This window comes from Hemitrygon akajei, chromosome 10 (genome assembly GCF_048418815.1).
Source record: "Hemitrygon akajei chromosome 10, sHemAka1.3, whole genome shotgun sequence".
In the NCBI taxonomy this organism is placed as follows: domain Eukaryota; kingdom Metazoa; phylum Chordata; class Chondrichthyes; order Myliobatiformes; family Dasyatidae; genus Hemitrygon; species Hemitrygon akajei.
In genome coordinates, this window is record NC_133133.1 from 121,788,168 (window position 1) to 121,809,575 (window position 21,408).

The 21,408-nt window shown below is 39.8% G+C and overlaps 1 protein-coding gene across 3 annotated transcripts in view; it reads left to right on the forward strand.

Annotated features, from left to right (window-relative positions):
* cep290 (centrosomal protein 290) overlaps window positions 1-21,408 on the forward strand; it is a 172,799-nt gene that overhangs the window by 111,283 nt on the left and 40,108 nt on the right. For all 3 annotated transcript variants that reach the window (XM_073058859.1, XM_073058860.1, XM_073058861.1), the window contains exons 34-40: window positions 2,828-3,097; window positions 4,893-5,000; window positions 6,152-6,351; window positions 7,041-7,254; window positions 8,335-8,472; window positions 13,666-13,887; window positions 20,102-20,233. In XM_073058859.1, the coding sequence (XP_072914960.1) occupies window positions 2,828-3,097; window positions 4,893-5,000; window positions 6,152-6,351; window positions 7,041-7,254; window positions 8,335-8,472; window positions 13,666-13,887; window positions 20,102-20,233 (1,284 nt within the window). The remainder of the gene's footprint in view (window positions 1-2,827; window positions 3,098-4,892; window positions 5,001-6,151; window positions 6,352-7,040; window positions 7,255-8,334; window positions 8,473-13,665; window positions 13,888-20,101; window positions 20,234-21,408) is intronic.

Genomic DNA, 21,408 nt, shown 5'->3' on the forward strand with positions numbered 1-21,408 from the left:
AAGGGTTCAAGTTGACAGTTTAATTTGATAAAAATGTCAATAAAGCATACAACATCTTTTTATAAGCTACACAAAATGCTGCAGTTCCTCTAACATTTTTGTGTGTGTTGCTCAAGATCTCCAGCATCTGCAGAATCTCTTGTACTTTTATAAAACTAGTTGGTTGCAACTATAGCATGAAGTAAATTGGAATAATTATGTGCTATGTCATGGAGTGATAAGATGTGCCTTTGTATGTGCAGTTCCACACAGTAAAACTGTACAAAAAAGGGAGGATATTGCAAGAAAGGATGCATGGTAAGCTAGAATAAGAAATATGTTAAGGTCAGGATAAGGAGTTTGCAAAGGTAACAATAAACACTATATTTATAAAGCCCCTTTCAAAGTATTACAAACACAGGTAATATAGTATTTCTGAATTGTTGCAAAATAGGAAATATGATAGTCAAATTCTACATGGAAAGTTGCCACAAAAGGCAACGTGATAGTTGCCAAAAAGTCTGTTCTAATATCTTTGGTTCAGGAGTTTGTATTGATCAGAATACTAGGGAAATCTTCCCTGTTTTTTAAAATAGGAAAAGATCCCATGATCCCAGAGAAAAAAGATAAGAAACTGTCTTGACTTGATATCTCATTCAAAGACAATATCTCATTAACATAGCTTACCTTGGCAAGTATGCAAAAATGTTTACAGACAAAAAATATTTTGACTTTTAGATTGTAGAAGAGGTGAATAACAGCAGGTGATTGGTGTATGGTCTTTAACCTAATATAGGATGTAAGTGTTGGAATTAAATAAGCTTTTTCTCATGTTGCTTGGTGCATGTGAGTTGATGAGGGAAGCTTGAAAAGAAAATCTGAAAAAAATTAAGATTGTCAAGATTAAGGCAGGGTACAGGACATTGCTTTAGAAGTGAAAGAATCTGGTTATGGTTACCATATACCTGTGGTTCTATAGGATAACATTAGCTTTATTTGTGACATGTATATTGAAACACCAAAGCATACAGTGAAATGTAGTGTTTGCAGTGGGGTTGGTGTTCGCATGCTATGCCATTCTTCCAGCGGCAACACCGCATGCCACAACTCACTAGCCCTAACCGTATGAAATTTCTGAATTGTGCGAGGAAACCAGAGCATTCAAAGGAAACTCACACAATTACAGGGAGAATATACAAACTCCTTACAGGCAGTAGCAGGAACTGAACCCCAGTCAGTAATTGCTGGCACAGTAAAGCAATGTGCTAACTGCTAAGCTACCATGCTTGCTTGGCCCTTAAAAAAAATGTTATTTTGAGTGGTCTATCGCAGGATGTCTGAAGTAATGATTTAGGGCATTTATGTCAAACTCAAGGCCCGCGGGCCAAATCCGGCCCGCAAGATAATATCTAATTACTATTAAAGCTGGCCCCAGTAATCGAAGCGCCTATGGCGTATGATATGGCTAATGCTGAGTTTATTCAGGTACCAGGTTTTCAGGGTTTTTAGTGTTTATTCAGCAGTCTTCTTAATAAGAAACGGAATTTGTAAAGTGAAACACTTTGTAGTTATAGCAGAGACTGAGACACATGAGAGCAGGCTGAAAAAACGGAGGCAACGAAAGCTGCGTTCGCACGCGTCCGACTGATCCGGCCCGCATGAAGCTGTATTTTGCTCAATCCGGCCCGTGACCTAAAATGAGTTTGACACCCCTGATTTAGGGGAAGGTGTATATGGGTGATAATGAAACCAACAGTTGACCAAAAATATAAGCACAATGAGAGTAAAATACTTATAGATCAAATTTAACATTATCACACAACTTGTTTTTGGCAAATTCATTCTGCAGTATTTCTGTGAGAGAAATGTAAATTGTTAATGAACTGTCATCTGTGAAGCTTCACATAGACGATGTACATTGTATATCAAATCATGGCCTTCCCTCCCACTTCCACAGAAGTTCTGACATACACCTGCATATTACATGCATCAGTTCAGTTTGAAACAGAATGGGAAGGAATAGACAAAACAAACTAAATTATGAGATGGATTAGAATTTATGTAATAGAAGAAATTATGAATAAATCAGTATAATTGTAAAATAGTGTTATGCAGATAACTTCACTTATCACAGCTTTAGTACATGGAGCTTAGAAAAATAGAGGGCTGTGGGTAACCCTAGGTAATTTCTACAGTAAGTACATGTTCGGCACAGCATTGTGGGGCAAGGGCCTGTATTGTGCTGTAGGTTTTCCATATTTCTATGTTTCTAACTCTGAACTGATCCTGCAACCTACAGATTTATTTTCAAGGACTTTACAACTCATGTTTTCAGAATTTTTTTTATTTGCAATTTTCTTTTCTGCATTTTTTTTTATCAGTCTTTGTTTATGTACAAACATGAGATTCTACAGATGCTGGAAATCCAGGGTAGCACACACAAAATGCTGCAAGAACTCAGCAAGTTAAGTCCTGATGAAGGACCTTGGCCCGAAACGGCGACTCTTTATTCCTTTGTCTGACATGCTGAGTTTCTCCAGCATTTTTGTGTGTGTTACTTTTGTTTATGTATAGTTTTTCATAAATTGTGTGTGTGTGTATATATATAATTATGTGTATATATATAGTGTGTGTGCATACTTCGGTAATAAACTTTACTTTGCCTTTTTAACTTTGACTATTTTAAAATAGGTCTGCAACCTATAAAAATTATAAAATTTATTCATCATTGATGTTCTGCTCGAATGAAATTCTGTTGGAATGCATTTCTGGAAGAAATTCTGTACTTTGTTTAACAGATCTTAAATAGTATTATTTTGAAATCACAGACACATGTTTATCTTCATAGAAACTTAAAGAGAAGGAAGCAGCACTGTGGAAGGCTGAACAGAATGTGCTGTCCAGGGATAAAGTTATAAATGAGTTGCGACTGCGCCTGCCTGCCACAGCTGATCGAGAAAAGATGATTGCTGATCTCAGTGCAAAGACAGAGCATGAGGAGGAAAGCAGAAAGGCCTTGAAAGTTGCTCATCAAACTATAACAAACCTGCAGGCCAGGTTAGATCAGAAGGAAGAAGTCCTACAAAAGTACCAGCGGTTGTTGACCAGAGCTCATCAGGTTAGTGAATCTACTTTGGTAATGCAAGATGGAGTTTGCATTTGTATAGTAGTTGTTGTTGTTATTATTTGAGGAAATACTAACCTCCCGACACACCAGCATTGTGGGAGCACTTTCAACATGCATAAGAAATAGAAACAGGAGTTGGCCGTCTGGCCTGTTGAGCCTGTCGAGCCTACTCTGCTATTCAATAAGAATATGATTGATCTGGTTGTAGACTCTGCTCCAATTACCCTCAATTCCCCTGCTATGCAAAAATCTATCTGCGTCTTACATGTATTTAATAAGAAAGCCTCTACTGCTTCTCTGGGCAAAGTATTTCAGAGATTCAGTACTGTCTGGGAAATGTAGTCTCTCATCATCGCCAATCTAAATCTATTGCCCCGAACTTGAGGCCGTGTATTCTAATTCTCGTCTCACTTCAGATTCAGATTCATTTATTTATCACGTATACATCAAAACATACAGTGAAATATGCCGCTTGCATTAACGACCAACACGACCCAAGAATGTGCTGTGGGGGCAGCCCGAAGTGTGTGGCAACACCTTCAGCGCCAACATAGCATGCCTACATTGTTTAACAGAACACAACAAGCAACAAAACAACAGCAAAACAATCACCTTTTCTCCTACCCAACCACTCTCTCTTACACAGACAGTTGTCCAATCCCAGGACAGGCCTTTGGGCCTTCAGACCTCAGGCTTCATCATCCACACTTCTGATTGACCTTTGAACTTCAATCTTCTCTGTCAGCTTTCTCCAGAGGAAACAGTTTTCCTGCCTCTTTCTTATCTTATAAAATTTCTTATCAGGGAAATTTTATAAGTTTCTATAAAATGCCTCTCATTCTTCTGCATTCCATCGAGTATAGTCCCAGGCAAACTTAGTTTCTCCCCATAGGTTAATCTCCTTGTGTTCGGCTGCACACCACAGTGATTCAGGAAGGTAACAAATTGCCAGCTTCTCAAAGACAGTTAGGGATAAATGACACTGACATACTAGATATGAATGAAGAAGGAAGGCTGTTTCCTCTGGTTGTGAGATAGTGAGAAAGAGCCATTAATTTTGAAGTACTCATCATTAATAATACTTCCTTTAGGCAGATCACAGAATACATTCTAACTGAGAGCAAATAAAAAAGAGATTATTGCATCTTTTTTAAGGGAAAGGGAGGTAAATATTTGAGGCAGAACTTGATTCAAATGATTTGATAAGTTGGAGGCTGGGGAAAAGACCTGACAGAAGTTTATAAAATTGTGAGAGGCAGCCAGTATCTTTTTTCCCAGGGTTAATATGAGAGGGAGTATATTTAAGATGTGAGGTGTAAAGTTCAAAGGAGATGTGTGGAGCAAGTTCTGTTTTTACAGAGTGCTAGGAGTATGGAATGTACTGCCAGGAGGCCTGGTGGAGGCAAATACAATGAAAGGCTGTTAGATAACCACAATGTAAAGAGAATGGAGGGATATGGACATTGTGTAGACAGAAGTAATTAGTTTTAAGCATTTCATAGCTAGTTTAATTAATTTGACTCAACGTCATAGTCCACTGGGTTGCACTGTTCTCTGAACTGTGGTGGGGAGAGAATGGTATATTGTCTGGATTTCTTTGGCAAAGAAAAAGGAAATGGGTGAATAATATTTGATGTAAAGTTCCTTGATAGATATGAAAGGAATGTCAGGAAGCACTTTATTTCAAAAACTCGGTCTTGCTTGTTCAAACTTTAATTATTTGAGAGCCTTGGGTTAGAAATCAATCAAGAATCCAACACGTATGTTTTTATTTTATATTTAACAGGACCAAGAAGAATTTGCAAAGAAACATGAAGAAGATCTTAAAGCTTTGCATCTTAAATTGGATTCATATGCAGATGCATCCTTAAATAAATTTAAAGAAGCTGCAGTGGTTAGTTTTTTTTTAACTTGCTCATTTCATTTCATTTTGTCAGCAACTTAATGGGATATTGTCTAGATTTCTTTGGCACCCAAAAGGAAATGAGTGAATAATATCATTTGATATGAAGTTCTCTGAATATGAAAAGAATGTCAGCAGTAAATATTCTAAAGCTCATTGTTAATTGTTCAAACTTTAATTATTTGAGAACCTTAGGTTAAAAATCAATCAATAATTTTGTTACTTGTTTCTTAACTTAAAAACAAATTAATGTATTTTTATTGTGAGGCTAATTTAGTTTTATGGTTCATTCTGCTGAGAATTAATGAGCTTTTCTTAAAATAAAAACCTACTCAGTTTTCAGTTGCATTTTTTAAAAAAGCAGAATTAGCAATAGATTATATTGATGTGACATCTTTAAAATAGTAAAACATGCTGTGGTGTTTCATGGGAGCGTCACAAAAAGAAATTTTGACACCAAATCCTACACAAAATATTCAGAGACATGATGAAAAACTAGCTTATTTAAGCTATGAATATACACCTTGTGCTGTTTGTAGTGACTGGTTACAGAGGTTGAAATGGCAGCCTCAGCATGGATGCTGAAGGTTGTCCTCAGCAACTGTCCCTCTATGATCATTCCTCTTCTGATCAGGAACAATTGGGAGATTGTTAAGTGCGTGGAATGCTTTACCAGTGCTGGTGGCAAAAGCAGGATCATGAGGGCCATTTAAGAAACTCTGAGATAGGCACATGGATGATAGAAAAGTGGAGGGTAATACAGGAGGGAAGGGCTAGATTGACCTTAGAGTAGTTTAAAAGGTTGGCACAACATCATGGGCCTATGCTGTCAGTCGTGTTTTATGTAATGATATTTACCTACATCTCTAAAACTCTGAAACTTGACATTGGAAGAACTTGCAGTACAAAACTATCTGACCACACCAGTGATTAATCAAATCGATGAAAATACCCTAATTCTAAGCAGAAAAGGAATGTTGAGATCTTGGGTATTGCAACACAAAGCAAAAGCATTGCTAATTCAGGCGGCCATCAGCTTTGGAGGGAAGTATGTATACTGTTCTGGATAGGCACCCTGCAAACAGTGCAGCATGGAGATTTGGGCCTGTAAGTACTGAAGCAGTAACATGTTGTTGAAACAGGAGCTGATGAAGAAACCGGCTATCCCTGTTGTGACATCCAAGCATCTAGTCCACCTGGCAGAACTGGAACACACAGTGGCTGAGCAGGATCACTCGCTGTCGACACTTGTGGACAAATTGAAAGCAGCAACCACTGAACTAGAGAAACAGAAAGATATTACAGAGCTGAAAATGAGGGAAAGCGAGACTGAGAAAGCAAGGTAAGTTCTTGGCACACTTTTGCCATTTTATAGTTTGCTGACATACTTTATACTTTATTGTCACCAAACTATTGATACTAGAGCGTACAATCATCACAGTGATATTTGTTTCTGCGCTTCGCGCTCCCTGAAGTACAAATCGAAGTAAATATAATAAAAATTTTAATTATAAATCATAATTAGAAAAATGGAAAAGGGTAAGTAAGGTAATGCAAGTCAGGTCCAGATATTTGGAAGGTACAGCCCAAATAGCATATGAACAGAATTAGGCCATTTGGCCTATCGAGTCTACTCCACCATTCGATCATGGCCAATTTATTTTCCATCTCAATCACATATTCCTGCCTTCTCCCTGTAATACTTGGCTCCAAATACATATTGATTATTTCCTATGTTCTCATGGTAATCTCTAAACGTGCCATAGTCTGGAATCAGAATCAGATTTGTTATCACACTCAGATTACATGAAATTTGTTATTTTGTGCAGCAGTACAATACAAAAAAATCAATAATGCAACTTAAAAAAATAACTATGTAGTGTTTACGGGTTCATGGACTATTCGGGAATCTGATGACAGAGGCTTTCTAAATAGAATGCAATCAGATTTCCAGTAACTACAGAATCTCTTGTGTTTGGAGTGTAGTCAAACACTGGACTATCAAACATTATTTTAATGTCTTATTTCAAGGCTTGAAGAGAAGCATGCTGCTGAGCTGAAGGAGCTCCACAATGAAGCCAATCAACTGAGGAGCAGCAATTTGGAGATGGCAAAGGAGGTGCAGTACTTGCAAACTGAGCTGGAAGCCCAGAAACAGGCTAATACAAGAGCACCCACCACCACTATGAAGAACTTGGTGGAAAGGCTAAAAGGTCAACTTGCCTTGAAAGAGAAACAGCAAAAGGTAGGTGTTAGAAAATATGGTTGAGCACAGTATTGGCTTGGTCTCAATTGCCTGCATTTTGTAATTGTGTTACCTGGTTGACAGTAACATCTATAGAATCTTGTGCTTTAACAAACTGCTTTGCTATGGGGTGAAATTCCAATGAAAAAGAAAGATAAAGATTAGTTTCATTTGTCACATGTGCAGTGAAATGCATCATTTGCATCGGGGAATATGCTGGAGCAGTCTGCAAGTGTCACCAAGCTTCCAGCACCAACGTAGTATACCCACAATTTACTAATCCTAACCCACGTCTTTAGAATATGGGAGAAAAAAAAGCAGAGCATCCAGAGGAAACCCAGGCAGTCATAGGGAGAATGTTGAGATTCTTTAGAGTGATGGAAATCGAACCCCAATCCTGAAAATAGGCCAAATTGATGTAATTTCTTGCTTTGCCTTGCGCTGTCAACCACTCATGTAATTTTCCCTCACCACACACATCTGCTTTCTTTGGACAGACTATATTAAACATCTGCTATTACCGTGGAGAACAATCACAAATGTACTAGGCACCAAATTATTTTGTACTGTTGAATAATTACTGATTTACAAGTTCAGAATCAGAATCAGGTTTAATATCACTGGCATAAGTCAAGAAACTTGTTTTGTGCCAGCAGTACATTGCAATACATAGTAGTTTTAAAAAAACTCTAAATTACAATAAGAACCATTTAAATATAAATTACAATAAGGAAAAAAATATTGAGCTAATATACGTGGGTTCATTGACCATTCAGAAATCTGTTAACGGAGGAGAAGAAGCAGTTCCTAAAACATTGAACATTGTCATCAGGCTCCTGTACCTCCTCTCTGATGGTAGCAATGAGAACAGGACATATCTTGGGTGATGGGGGTCCTTAATGATGGATGGTACTGTTTTTGTAAAGGAAGTTGGCTGTTAATAATTGTGGAAATCTTTTACAACTAGAACCTGTCACAATTTGACCTGCTACTGCCACTGCCTTTGTATGAGGCAGTTATAGAACTTAGGCTTTAAAGGCATCTAGTAATTTTTTCTGATTCCCATTCTCTACCTTACAGGCTCTAAGCAAAGCACTATTGGACCTTCGAGCAGAGATGACCTCTCATGCAGAACAACAAATTATATACCAGGCCTCACAAAAAGAGGGACAGCTTAATGTTCAGCAGATTGTTGACAAGCATACTAAAGAACTGAGGGTAAGCCATTAATAAATAAAGCCAAGATCTCTGTTCATCATGTTAATCTGTACTCCTTTTCATTTTGTCTCTTTTTCCACAAACTGCAGCAATAAACCTGTTCTAATTTGCAAGTGTTTAGATTTTTGTGTTTGCTTAGAACATTAAACCTTTGCTTGCTTGCATAGCCATTTCCCAATAAAAACAGCCAGTAGCCCAGGTATTGACGAGGCTGCAAGAGTGTCCGGTACATATAGGTTGCCTTTTCGGAGTGAGTAAAAAATCTGCACAAGCACAAGTGAAACATTAAGTTTTCCCTCACTCAAAATATTCCTGATCTAGCCAGCAGGCAGTGAAGAAGAGAAGGAAAGGTCGACCTGTGCATAGATTGGAGTCACTGTGGACCTTAACATAGACCTGTCTTTATCTTCTTCTAGGCATTTGTGATCCTAGGGACTGATCTTTTGGACCAGTTTTCCTGCTTCCATTTTGACATGTCTACACAAATCTAAATCAGTAAATGATCTGCGAAATTAACTTGCAGGTCAGTAGAACTGCATTTGGACTGATAGAGAAAATATTTTTTTCGAGGGAGGATGGGGGGGGCAAACTTAGAGATAACAGATGTAAGAATGTCTCAAAAAAATATAAGGAACAAAATTTCAGAAGAATACACCTTAACCAAGTAGGTACTAAGATTTTTATATCTTGCAATCACAAGGTATTGTTGAGGTGAAAAAATAGATCATTTTGAGAGAAGGTGGATAAATGCTTCTTCAAAGTTAGTTCTGTGGGGTTGAATAAGGGATAGATTGGTAGAGTAGGGGATGCAAGAAGGGACAACAGTAATTTGGACTAATCTAGAATTTAGAATTTTATCTCTTACAGCTGTCTCACAACATGAGGGAGTAAAAATCTTTATGTTGCGTCCCATCGCCATGTACAAGCAATAAGGAAAGGGAAATGTGGGAGGATATTGCCCAAACACTATGATTGTATACATAATTGTTTTGTATCCATGTATGTACAGTCAGATATGCAATCAGATCAATGTATATTGATGAATCTGATGGCCCGGTGAAAGAAGCTGTCACATAGCCAGTTGGTCCTGGCCTTAATGCTGTGGTACTGTTTGCCAGACAGAAGCAGCTGAAACAGTTTGTGGTTGGGGTGGCTGGAGTCCCTGCTGATCATCCAGTCCCTTTTTACTACCCGCTCCAGTAAATGTCCTTAATAGAGGGAAGTTCTGACACAGTGGTGTCAAGAAAACAACCTCTCCCTCAATGTCGCAAAAACAAAGGAGTTGGTTGTGGATTACAGGAGGAATGGAGACAGACCAACCCCTATTGACATCAATAGATCTGGGCTGAGAGGGTAAATACATTCAAGTTCCTCGGCATCCACATCACCGAGGACCTTACGTGGCCTGTACACACCAGCTGTGTGATGAAAAAGGCACAACAGCGCCTACTTCACCTCAGACGGTTGATGAAGTTTGGTGTGGGCCCCCAAATCCTAAGAACTTTCTACAGGGGCACAATTGAGAGCATCCTTATTGGCTGCATCACTGCCTGGTATGGGAACTGTACCTCCTTTTATCGCAGGACTCTGCAGAGAGTCATGCGGACAGCCCAGCACATCTGTAGTTGTGAACTTCCCAGGGTTCAGGACATTTACAAGGACGTGTGTTTTAAAAAAAAAAGCCCGTAGAATCATTCGGGACCCAAGCCATCCCAACCCCAATCTATTCCAGCTGCTATCATCCAGGAAGCAGTACCGCAGCATAAAAGCTAGGACCAACAGACTTTGGGACAGCTTCTTCCACCAGGCCATCAGACTGATGAACTCATGTTGATGTGAGTGTGCTCTATATTACATTGACTGTTCTGTTTATTATAAATTACTATGATTGCACATTTAGATGGAGATGTAACGTAAAGACTTATGTCATATATGTGAAGGATGTAAGAAATAAGGTCAATTCAATTCAATAGTGCCCCTGTAAAAGGTCCTGAGGATTTGGGGACTCATGCCAAACTTCTTCAGCAGTCTGAGGTAAAAGAGGCACTGTTGTGCTCCTTTTTTACCACAGAGCTGGTATGTACAGTCCAGGTGAGATCTCCAGTGATGTGTATACCATGGAACTTGAAATTACTCACCCTCTCAACTATAGTCCCTTTGATGTCAATAGGGGCTAGCCTGTATCCATTCCTCCTGTAATCCACGATCAACTCCTTCATTTTTTCAACTGAAGGAGAGGTTGTTTTCTTGGGACCACTGTGTCAGGGCATTGACTTTGCCTCTGTAGGCTGACTCATTGGTGGAAATAAGGCCTATCAATGTTGTGTCATCTGCTAATTAGATCAGCGTATTGGAGCTGTGTGTGGCAACACAGTCATGGGTGTGTAGGGAGTAGAGGAGGGGGTTCAAGACATTGTCCTGGGGGGCTCCTGAGTTGAGGACCCATTGATCTGTTTTTGTACCATGAATGTCATGTCATGTATGTCATGAAATTTGTTGTTTTGCAGCAGTACAAAGCAAAGATATCAAATTATTATAAATTAGAACAATAAATAATTGGTGCAAAAAAAAAGTAATAACAAGCATTCATAGACCATTCAGAAATCTGATAGCAGAGAGGATAACGCTGTTTCTGAATAGTTCAGTTTGGGTCTTGGCTCCTGTATCTCAACCCAATGGTGATAAAGAGAAAGCGGGTATGTCGCAAAGAGTCCTTCATGACCTTGAATGGAAAATCCTACCAAAAGTAGTGGGTATGGTCCAGTCCACCACAGGTAAAGCCCTCCCCACCCTTGAGCACATCTACGTGGAGCATTGTCGCAGGAAAGCAGCATCCATCATCCAGGACTCACACCACCCAGGTCATGCTCTCTTCTCGCTACTGCCATCGAGATGAAGATACAGGAACCTCAGTACTCACACCACCAGGTTCAGGAGCAGCTATTAACTCTCAACCATCAGGCTCTACACCAGAGGAGATAAACCTCATTCAACTTCACTTGCCCCATCACTGAACTGTTCCCACAACCGATGGACTCACTTTCAAGGATCTTTTAATCTCATGTTCTCAATGTTTATTGCTTATTTGTTATTGTTATTATTATTTCCTTTTTTCTTTTGTATTTGCATAGCTTATCTTTTGTACACTCTTCACTGTTAGTCAATTTTTCATTAACTCTTATGGTTTTTGGATTCATTGAACATGTCTGCAAGAAAATGAATCTCGGGGTTGTATATGGTGACATATATGCACTTTGATAATTTTACTTAGAACTTTGATCTTCTTGAGTCACTGCCTCTTTAAATTTACTTGATGGTGAGAAGGTTGTGCTCATGTTGATTGTGTCTAAACCCTGAACATCCTCTTGCCATCCCATCTACTGGGGCCTCCATACCAGACTGTGATGCAACCAATCAGAGTGCTCTCTACTGTACATATAGCATATAGAAATTTGTGAAAATCTTCGACATACGAAATCTCAAACTCCTAATGAATTAGAGCCGGTGGCGTCTTTTGTTAAAGATTGCATCAGTGTGTTGGGCCCAGGATAGAATCTCCAAGATGCGTGTTCTCCCAACTTCCCTTTCTGAAGTCCAAATAAGTTTCTCGGTCTTGTTAACATTGAATGTGAGTTTTGTATAATATCTTTCCCATTACTTACTGTCACTCTCTCCCTCTTTCTCTCCCCCTCTCCCTCTCTCTCTCCCCCTCCCTCTCTCTCCCTCTCCCCCTCCCTCTCTCTCCCTCCTCTCTCTCTCTCTCTCCCTCTCATTTCCATTTCTCCCATTTCATTTCTTATGATCTCATTTTGACTTCTCTTGCACTTAGCCACCTCCTTCTTTCCTCTCAAGTATAGACTATAGCTTTTCTCTTCTAGGGTGCGTAAGTATTCTTCCTTTTCTATTTTAGTTTGTTCACTCCTAAGTGCTGTTCATCACTTATTTCTTCTAATGAAAGTCCACCCTCAATTAGTAACTTGCAGATATTGACTATTTCCACATTTGTTAGATTGTGTACAAGAATATCTCTGACAGAATAAACTTTCCCTCAATGTCAGCAAAACAAAAGAGCTGATCATTGACTTCAAAAAGAGGGGTGGGGACAGTACTCCTGTCTACATCAATAGTGTTAAGGTTGAGAGCTTTATGTTAAGAGTGAACATCACCAATAGCCTATCGTGGTCCAGTCACAGAGATACCACAGTCAAGACAGCTCACCAACGCCGCAACTTATTCAAGAGGCTGAAGAAATTTGGCATGTATCTTTTGGTCCTCATCAATTTTTTTCAATGCACCATAGAAAGCATCCTATCCGAATGCATCATGGCTTGTTAAGGCAGTTGCTGTGCCAAAGACTGCAAAAACTGCTGAGAGTTATGAATAAAGCTCAGCGCATCATGGAAAACAGCCTCTGCTCCATAGACTCTGACTAGACCTTGCTGCCTCAGTAAAGTAGCCAGCATAATGAAGGACCCCAATCAGCACCTCAGGCATTCTCTCTTTTCCCTTCACCCATCAGGTGGAAGATACAAAATCCTGAGAGCATGTACCACAAGGCTTGGGACAGCTGCTACCCACTGTAATAAAGCTATTGACTGGTCCCCTAGTATGCTAAGATGGACTCTTGACCTCACAGTCTACCTTGCTATGCACCTTGTTGTCTGCCTGCACTTCTGTACCTGTAACACTTTATTTTGTATTCTGTTATTTATTTTAATTAGAGATATAGTGCAGAACAGGCCTTTCTGGCCTTTCGAGCCCCACCGCCCAGCAATCCACTGTTTAACCCTAGCCTAATCACAGGACAATTTTTAATGACCAATTAACCAGTACGTCTTCAGATTGTGGAAAGAAACTGGAGCACCTAGAGGAAACCCACGCAGTCGGGGAAGGACATACAAACTTCTCAGACAATGCCAGAATTGAACTCCAGTGCCCTGAGTTGTAATAGTGTCAGGCTAACTGCTACACTACTGTGACACCTGATTGCTCTCCCTGGTACTACCTCAATGCATTGTTGTAATGAAATGATTTGTATGGATGCCATGCTTTTCACTGGACCACTGTGACAATAATAAACCAATTTACCAAGTGCCGTCAATGCTTTTGTTTCCAGCTGCATATTGGTTTGGCTGCTCCCAACTAGCTTACCTTGAACTTAAATTACTGACTGGTGCTTTATACCATTTCTAGGTTCATGTAGAAGAACTAACTGAACAACTTGCAGCAACCAAAGAGAACGTGAAATCGTGCAAAAATAAGGAGGCAGCCACAGCGGCTGAAATAGATTCTTTAAATGGAGAGCTTCACAAAAAGCAACGAGTTCTAAACAAGCTGCAAACAGAAAAAGCAGAGTTGGAGAAAGAGAATGAGGAACTGAGGAAAAAGATTAACCGGCTGTCCAGCAGCATCCAGGTGCAAACTTTAATATGTTTCTGATCTCTGATTTAACTGTGGTTCATCTTCTAAATGCTGTATTTTAAAATCCAAAAATAAACAAGATTCTGTAGATGCTGGAAATCTTGAGCAACACACAAAGTGTTGGAGAAACTCAACAGGTCAGGCAGCATCTATGGAGGGGAATAAACAGCCAAGACCCTTCAATCACAAATTAAAGGTTGGGAGTTCAAATCCTACTCCAGAGAACTGAGCACGAAAAGGTGGAGTGTCTTTCCAGTGCCTTGCTAAGGAATTATTATTACTGCTTCCCTGAGAGTGATGTATTCCAAATCAAATGTTAAACTAAGGGAGACCTTCTCTGCTACCTCAATTGGCTGTATCAGATCCCATAACAGAGATAAAAAAGACACAATAGGGTCTTTTAAGAAGCTGCTCAGATTGTACATGAAGCTTGGATAAATAGAGGGCTCTGGGTAACCGGAGGTAATTTCTGAAGTACATGTTCGGCACAGCATTGTGGGCCAGTATTGTGCTGTAGGTGTTTCTATATTAAGATAAGGAGGAATTTCTTTAGCCAGTGCATGGTGAATATGTAGAATTCATTACCACAGATGGCTCTGGAGGCCAAATCATTGGGTATATTTAAAACGGAGGTTCTAGGTTCTTGATTTGTCAGGACATCAAAGGTTACAGTGAAAAGGCAGGAGAGTGGTATTGAGAGGGATAATAGATCAGCCAGGATGGAAAGGTGGAGCACATTCAATGGACCAAATGGCTTAACTCTGCTCCTATGTCTTACGATCTTGTCTTACGAGAAACAAAGAATCCGTGATGTCCTAAGCCAGTATCATGAAGCAGATAATTTTGAATGCAAATTGGGTGCTAAGTTTCCTGTTTTATGACAGAGACTATACTACAAATATTTATAAGCCACAAAGCATGTCTGGAAGCCTTGCGAACACTCTCCAAATGTCATAGAATTCTACAGCACAGAAATGGGTGTTTCAGCCACATCCTCATCTACACTAATCCAATTTCCCCACTTTAGATGTCTAAATGTACAGTATCTTAAACGTAATGATCGTATCTAACTCTGCCACCTCCTGTGGCAGCAAGTTCTAGATAACAACCACTGTGAGTTTGGGTTTGGGGGAGAGAAAGAATTCCTCTCAAATGTCCTGTAGATTTCTTCCTCTCAACTTAAACTTGTGTCCTCTGATATTTGATAACTCAACTGTGGGGAAAATACTCTGAGTAACTACCCTGTCTATGTCTCTTATAATTGTATACTTCTCTAGAGAAAATCACCCCTCAGTCTCCTTTATTCCAGGGGAAACAAGCCTAGTCTATTCAATCTCCCCATAGTTTAGGTCCTCAGATCCAGGCATCATCCTGGTGAGTCTCCTCTGCACTCTTTCCAACACAGCCTCATCCTATAGTGCAGGGAGCAGAACTGCACACAGTACTCAAGTGGTCTAATCAGTGTTGTGTGAAATTCCAACAAAAGTCCTAACTTTGCTATTTGTTGCCTCTAACTATTAAGGCAAACATGCTCTATAGTTTTTTTAAATAAACCTACATATCTGTGTGCCATTCTTTGAGAACTATGAATTTGAACCCTAAGGTCACCTTGTTCATCAACATTCCTTAGTGCCTTACCACTTACTGTATGTGTCTTAACCCTACTTGACTCGCCCAAAGTGTATTATATTGTACTGGTTTAAATTCCATCTGCCTACACTCCACCTTACGTTCCATCTGATCTGCAGCCTTAGACAAACTTTCCCACTGTCCACAACACCACCTACAAATCTAATATTAACATATCTATTAATCATATCTCTTTTCAGATGACAATTCCAAAGGTATTTTTTCTTCATTGCTGTTCTAAGTGGTTGACTTTATTCCTAAAACTGTGACCTGTGGCTTCTTAATTTCAGGTAGCCCTCTAAGAATGTTATGTAGAAGCATAGTCACATGGTAATACAGCATAGCAACAGGCCCTTAGGCCATGCCAAACACAGCATTTTACTAGTTAGTCCCAACTGCCCATGTTCAACCCATAATCCTCCAAGCCCCTCCCTTCCCTTCCATGTACCTATTCAAATGCCTCTTAAATGTTGTAGTTGTACCCACTTTGACCACTTCCTTTGACAGTTCCTTCTAAGTACTCACTATGCTCTGTGTAAGGAAGTTACCTCTCGGTCTCTTTTAAATCCCTCCCCTTTTATCTTTTATCAGTGCTCTCAAGTTTCTGACTCCTCAGTCCTGGAGAAAAGACTGTGACTGCCCACTGTATCCAGACCCATCATCATTTTATGAACTTCTGTGGTCACCTCACATTCTTCTGTGATCCAAAGAATAAGGATCCAGTGTGGCTAACTACTCTCTGTAACGCAGGCCCACTAGTCCAGTCAGCATTCTCTTGAATCTCATCTGCACCCTTTCAGCTTGACAATGTCTTCCCTATAATGGGATGACCAAAACAGTATATAATACTCCCAAGTCTGACCTCACCAGACTTGCAGAACTGCAATATAATGTCCCTACTCCAAAACGCGATGTGTGATTGACATGCTAAGAAGACACATTTTTCACTACCCTATCTATTTGTGACCCTACACTTGTACTCCAAGATTCTTCTGTTCCACAACATCCAGGTGTGCCCTGCCATTCACTGTTTAAGTCCTAACCTGATATTCTCCAAAACGCATCTCCTCACACTTACCTAAATTCAAAAACATTTGCCATTCCTCAGTCCATCTCCCTAACTGATCAAAATCTCTTTATAATTCATTGTAACCTTCTTTATGCGATATTACACCTTTAATGTTATGTTTTATCTTCTACATTCATTAAACATTGCTATGCCTTATACCTTAAATGTTATATAATGCTCTAGCTTTAAATGAGGTTCCTCCACATCCATATTTCTCTGGTTCTTCTAAACTCAAGATAATATTTATCCTAATTTTGGTTCTTAAGAACTTTTTTCTTATTCCTGCAAAGCATCTTTGTATCTCATCCAAGAATATTCATTGATAACAAATATGGTATTAATTAGTATATTAATATTATATAAGTTGGGCAAAAAAAAGTCTACAAGAGAAGTAAGATTTGACTATGAATCTCATTTCCAGCATGAATCCATCATCTGCAGTCTGTTGTCTCTCCAAGATTCGATTAGTTGTGTATCACATCCTGTTTGCCTCGATAGTAGATTAGTAGAGCTAATAGGACTTGATGTTTCAATCCCTGTGATAACTTGGCATTCTCAGTGTTGGCAGTAGGCTTGGAGTGGTGACAAGGAGGGTAGGTACTTCATCGGGGTCATCAGGTGGGCACCATCCTTCTTTGATGTTTCGTTGATAAGTCCACGACGTCTCCAGAGGGTTCAACAGTGCTACTTGGCGTCCCAGATACACCCCCCTCAGTTCCATACCCTCTTGCAGCCCAGTTGTTGTCTTTCCTTTTAATCCAAATCCAATTACTGCTTTCTTCTGCTGCATTTGACAAAGACTTGATTGCTTATTGGAGTGAGTAACCCCTCACCCCCATCTTCTTCAATAGACTGGTCATAAATACATCAGTCTAAACAATACTAATGATGTGCTCACTATTCTGATAACTTATCAGTTGCTAAATTGGATAACTAAATAACATGCATGTGTTGTTATTTAACAAGTATCAACTGCAATTAAGCATTTTACAGGTGTTTAAAATAGACTGTTCCAGTATTGCCTGCAAGTTTAGAAGCCATTTCTTTTAGTTTCTGAGGATAATCCACCAATATTAACAATGAAGAGCCCACTTTGACGTCTCCTTAGGGCTCAACAATGCTACCTGGCATCCCAGATACACCCCCCCCCCCTTTAATTCCATACCCTCCTGTCTTCATCTTGCAGCCCAGTTGTTACCTTTCCTTTTAATCCAAATCCAATTACTGCTTTCTTCTGCTGCATTTGACAAAGACTTGATTGCTTATTGGAGTGAGTAACCCCTCACCCCCATCTTCTTCAATAGACTGGTCTTAGATGTAGCCACGAATCCCCTGCATCCCACTTCTACAGGGAAAATCTTGTATCTTCCAGCCATTCTGGGCAGCTTCAGTTGCCAGTTCAGAGTACTTGGTCTTTTTCCTCTCATAAGCTTCTTCAACACCATCTTCCCATGGTACTGTCAATTCCACAACATATGCCAGCTTGGCTGTTGTGGACCACAGGACCATGTCTGGCTGGAGTGTTGTAGCCGCAATGTCTGGGGGAAACACAAGCTTTTTTTTCAAGTCCTCATCCGTTTTCCAATCTCGAGCAACCTGCAGAATGCTTACCTCTTTTGATGTTAAATGGTGCTCTGGAGGTTGGCCTGCTGGTACAAATCATGTGATATGAACATTTCTTGCCGATGCTTGTAGGAGAACATTTGTGGTGATTGGCCTCTGTTCCAAGATTGATGCCAGCTGACTGAAAATTTGGTTATGCCACCAAGTGTACCGCCCCTGGCTGAGGCTTGTGGTGCATCCTGTTAAAATGTGCCTTACTGATCCAAGTGCCTGACAAAGAGGGCAAGCGGGGTCGTCTCCCCACCACTGGTTCAGGTTCTGGGTGTGGGTAGGAGGTCATAAGTGTCTCTGATGACAAAGCTTAGCCGAGATCCCTTCATCTTCCAGATGTCACGCCAGCTGGGTTTCCTCTTTTTCATGCTCTCCCAATTAGTCCATTGGCCCTGCTTGGCCATTGAGATGGCCCAGGTGTGTCGCTCTGCCTCCTCTTGTCTTCCTCCTCCACCATGAGCCGTCTCTTCTGCACTGATGTTGCCTTGTGACATTGAGGAGCCTTTGGGAAGAGCCCGAGCTCGGCTCTCCCAAGTTGACCAACCAGATCCCTGAAGCGAAGAGTAGACTTAGCACTCTGAAAGGCTTCAGATGGGGTCCACTTCCTCCCCGTTGCCACACGGGGAGAGGCCGCTGTTTGAATAACAGTATCTTCAGATTCAATGAGGGTTATGACCAACCTTGCTTTGGTGCATTTGAATTCTTCCACAAGACTTGCCATTGGTTATTCTAATTTGCCGTTCCCGTACAGTCCAACAGGGCTTAAGCATCGTGGAAGTCCAAGCCACTGTTTCACATGTGTGCTGATCACTCTTTCGAGCTTTTCCACCTTGTTGATGGGGATTTCATTCACCTTTAAAAGTCACATGAGTCTTGGGAGTATGCAAAACTGGAAGCATCACAGCTTGAGTTTTCCTGGCAGCCAGGTCTTGTTGATGTGAGCTACGTACGTGATGGTATCCTTTTTGATTTGTTTAAACTGCATGGTGTTCTTGAGCTTAGCATCATACCATCAGCCCAAGCTCTTCACTGGCATTTCTGAAACAGTTTGGACAGGTGTTCCGTCTATATGAAATCTTTGATCCGAGACTTGACCTTTGACAATGGAGGTGCTTCTGCACTTGCTGGGCTTGATCTTCATCCTCGCCCATGTGATGTTTTGCTGAAGCTTTTCCAGAAGTCTCTTGGTGCAGGGGACAGTTGTCGTCAGTATTGTTATATTGTCCATATAGGCTTGTATCGGTGGTAACCTTTGACTAAATTGTAGCCGTTTTCCTCCCTCAACCCATTTTGAGGCGCTGATAATGAGCTCCATTGCCATAGTGAAGGCCAATGGGGAGATGGTGTACCCCGCCATGGTGCCTACTTCCAGTGGTTGCCAAGCTGTGGTGAAGTCTGATATTGTGAGACAAACTTGTATATCCTGGAAGTAGTGTTTTACCGGATTTGTTATTGTTGCAGGCATCTGAAAGAATTCAAAAACAGTCCACAGCAGGGAATGAGGAACTGATCCATAGGCGTTGGCCAGGTCAAGGAACAAGACATGCAAATCCTTTTCTTCTTTCTTAGCCATCTGGATTTGCTGTCATATGACGCTGGTATGTTCAAGGCATCCCGAGAAGCCTGCTATACCAGCCTTTTGGATTGACGTATCAATGAAATGGTTTTGTTTCAGATACTACTTAAGTCTTTGTGCCAACATACTTGTCTTGTTTATAATAAAAACGAGAAACAAGATAAAGCAAGAAAATACTGATAAGCATGATGTAAACATTTTTTATTCTGTATTGGCCCTACATGCATACTGTGAATGTAGAAATATTTTAGTAGAAAGATAGCTGGATTATTGAGGTTTGTCATGGTGTCAAGCTTTCAGGCTTTCTTGTTCTATTTCAGTCCAAGACAGAGACTGACAATAAACAGACCATAATAGACGAGCTACAGAGAAAAATTAAAAGACTGGAGAGCGAGCTGGACAAGAAAGTGACTTCTGAGCACAATGAAAGAAAAGTTTTGAAAGAAGACAAGGTATAGTTCCACAGCTGCAGATTTGTGTTGTGATCTCCCATTTAGCACCAAAAGGAACACTAGATATTAGATTGTAAAATAAGTAAATGATTTGTTTACCACCCTGATAATCCAAATTGGTTTCTAGCAGAGTAAATACAATTTTATAGGATTTCAAGCAGAACAAATTTACTTTGAAGTTTAACTTGCTTTTTTGTGATAATTTGGTACTAATGCATCCTTGTAGACTTTGTGCTAAAAGAGGATAAATGTATGTTTTTTATCCTTTATTCAGAAATGTCATTGAGTTGTTTCCAAAGATCAGGTAATTCCATTTCTACTTTTCCAAAGAAATTAAATCACCATCTTGATCAAAAATAAAAATGCAAAAAGTTCTACATTAATTTTGTTCTTAGGATTTTTTAAAAAATGGTTTGCAATGGACTTTTTATGCTCTCAGCACATCGAAAACTCTTAACTGTTTGAGTAATTGAGTTTTTTTTTAAGTGTAGTCATTTTTGCAAATTTGTTTCCTGACAAAGGGAAATTTTTGATTGATGCTATAATAGAAATATTGCTTGAGAGATTATTGTAGGTCAAGACAATTGAGAAATGAACCTGGTATCTTTAAAATAGTGCATTTCAACCTGTTATGTTAAGATGAGAGAGTGGATAAAATCTCCTGTTGTGAGAAGGCAAAGTGCAGGTTGTGAAGGAGAGAAATATTTAACAGAAAGTATCAAATCCTGAACACAAGCACTTGATTACCAAGAAGTTACTTTACAACTTGTTTTGCTAATTCTCCCATGAATTGCAGAGCAGACTGGATGGGTTGAATGGCCTAACTCTGCTTCTGTCTTATAGTCTCATGTTAAAAATGCTACATAAAAATCAAAAATAATGCTGAGATCCCTCCGAAGTAACATTTTCCATTATCTTCTTTTACCCATTTAAAAAAATAATTTTTTGCCTGTAATACAAATCTACAATGACTGGAAAGGTAAGGTTCAAACTGCTTTTATTGGATTATAATTTAATTGGCTCCTTTAAAGGACCAATGGTCTTGGGCCATGTTGCCATAGTACCTCTCAGCTGGAGACTCTAAACACAATCAGCAAAAAATAATGTACTTCTACTGCAGATCAAATTAACTTTCGTTTCAGACTGTTCATTTATTCGACATTACAATGGAAACT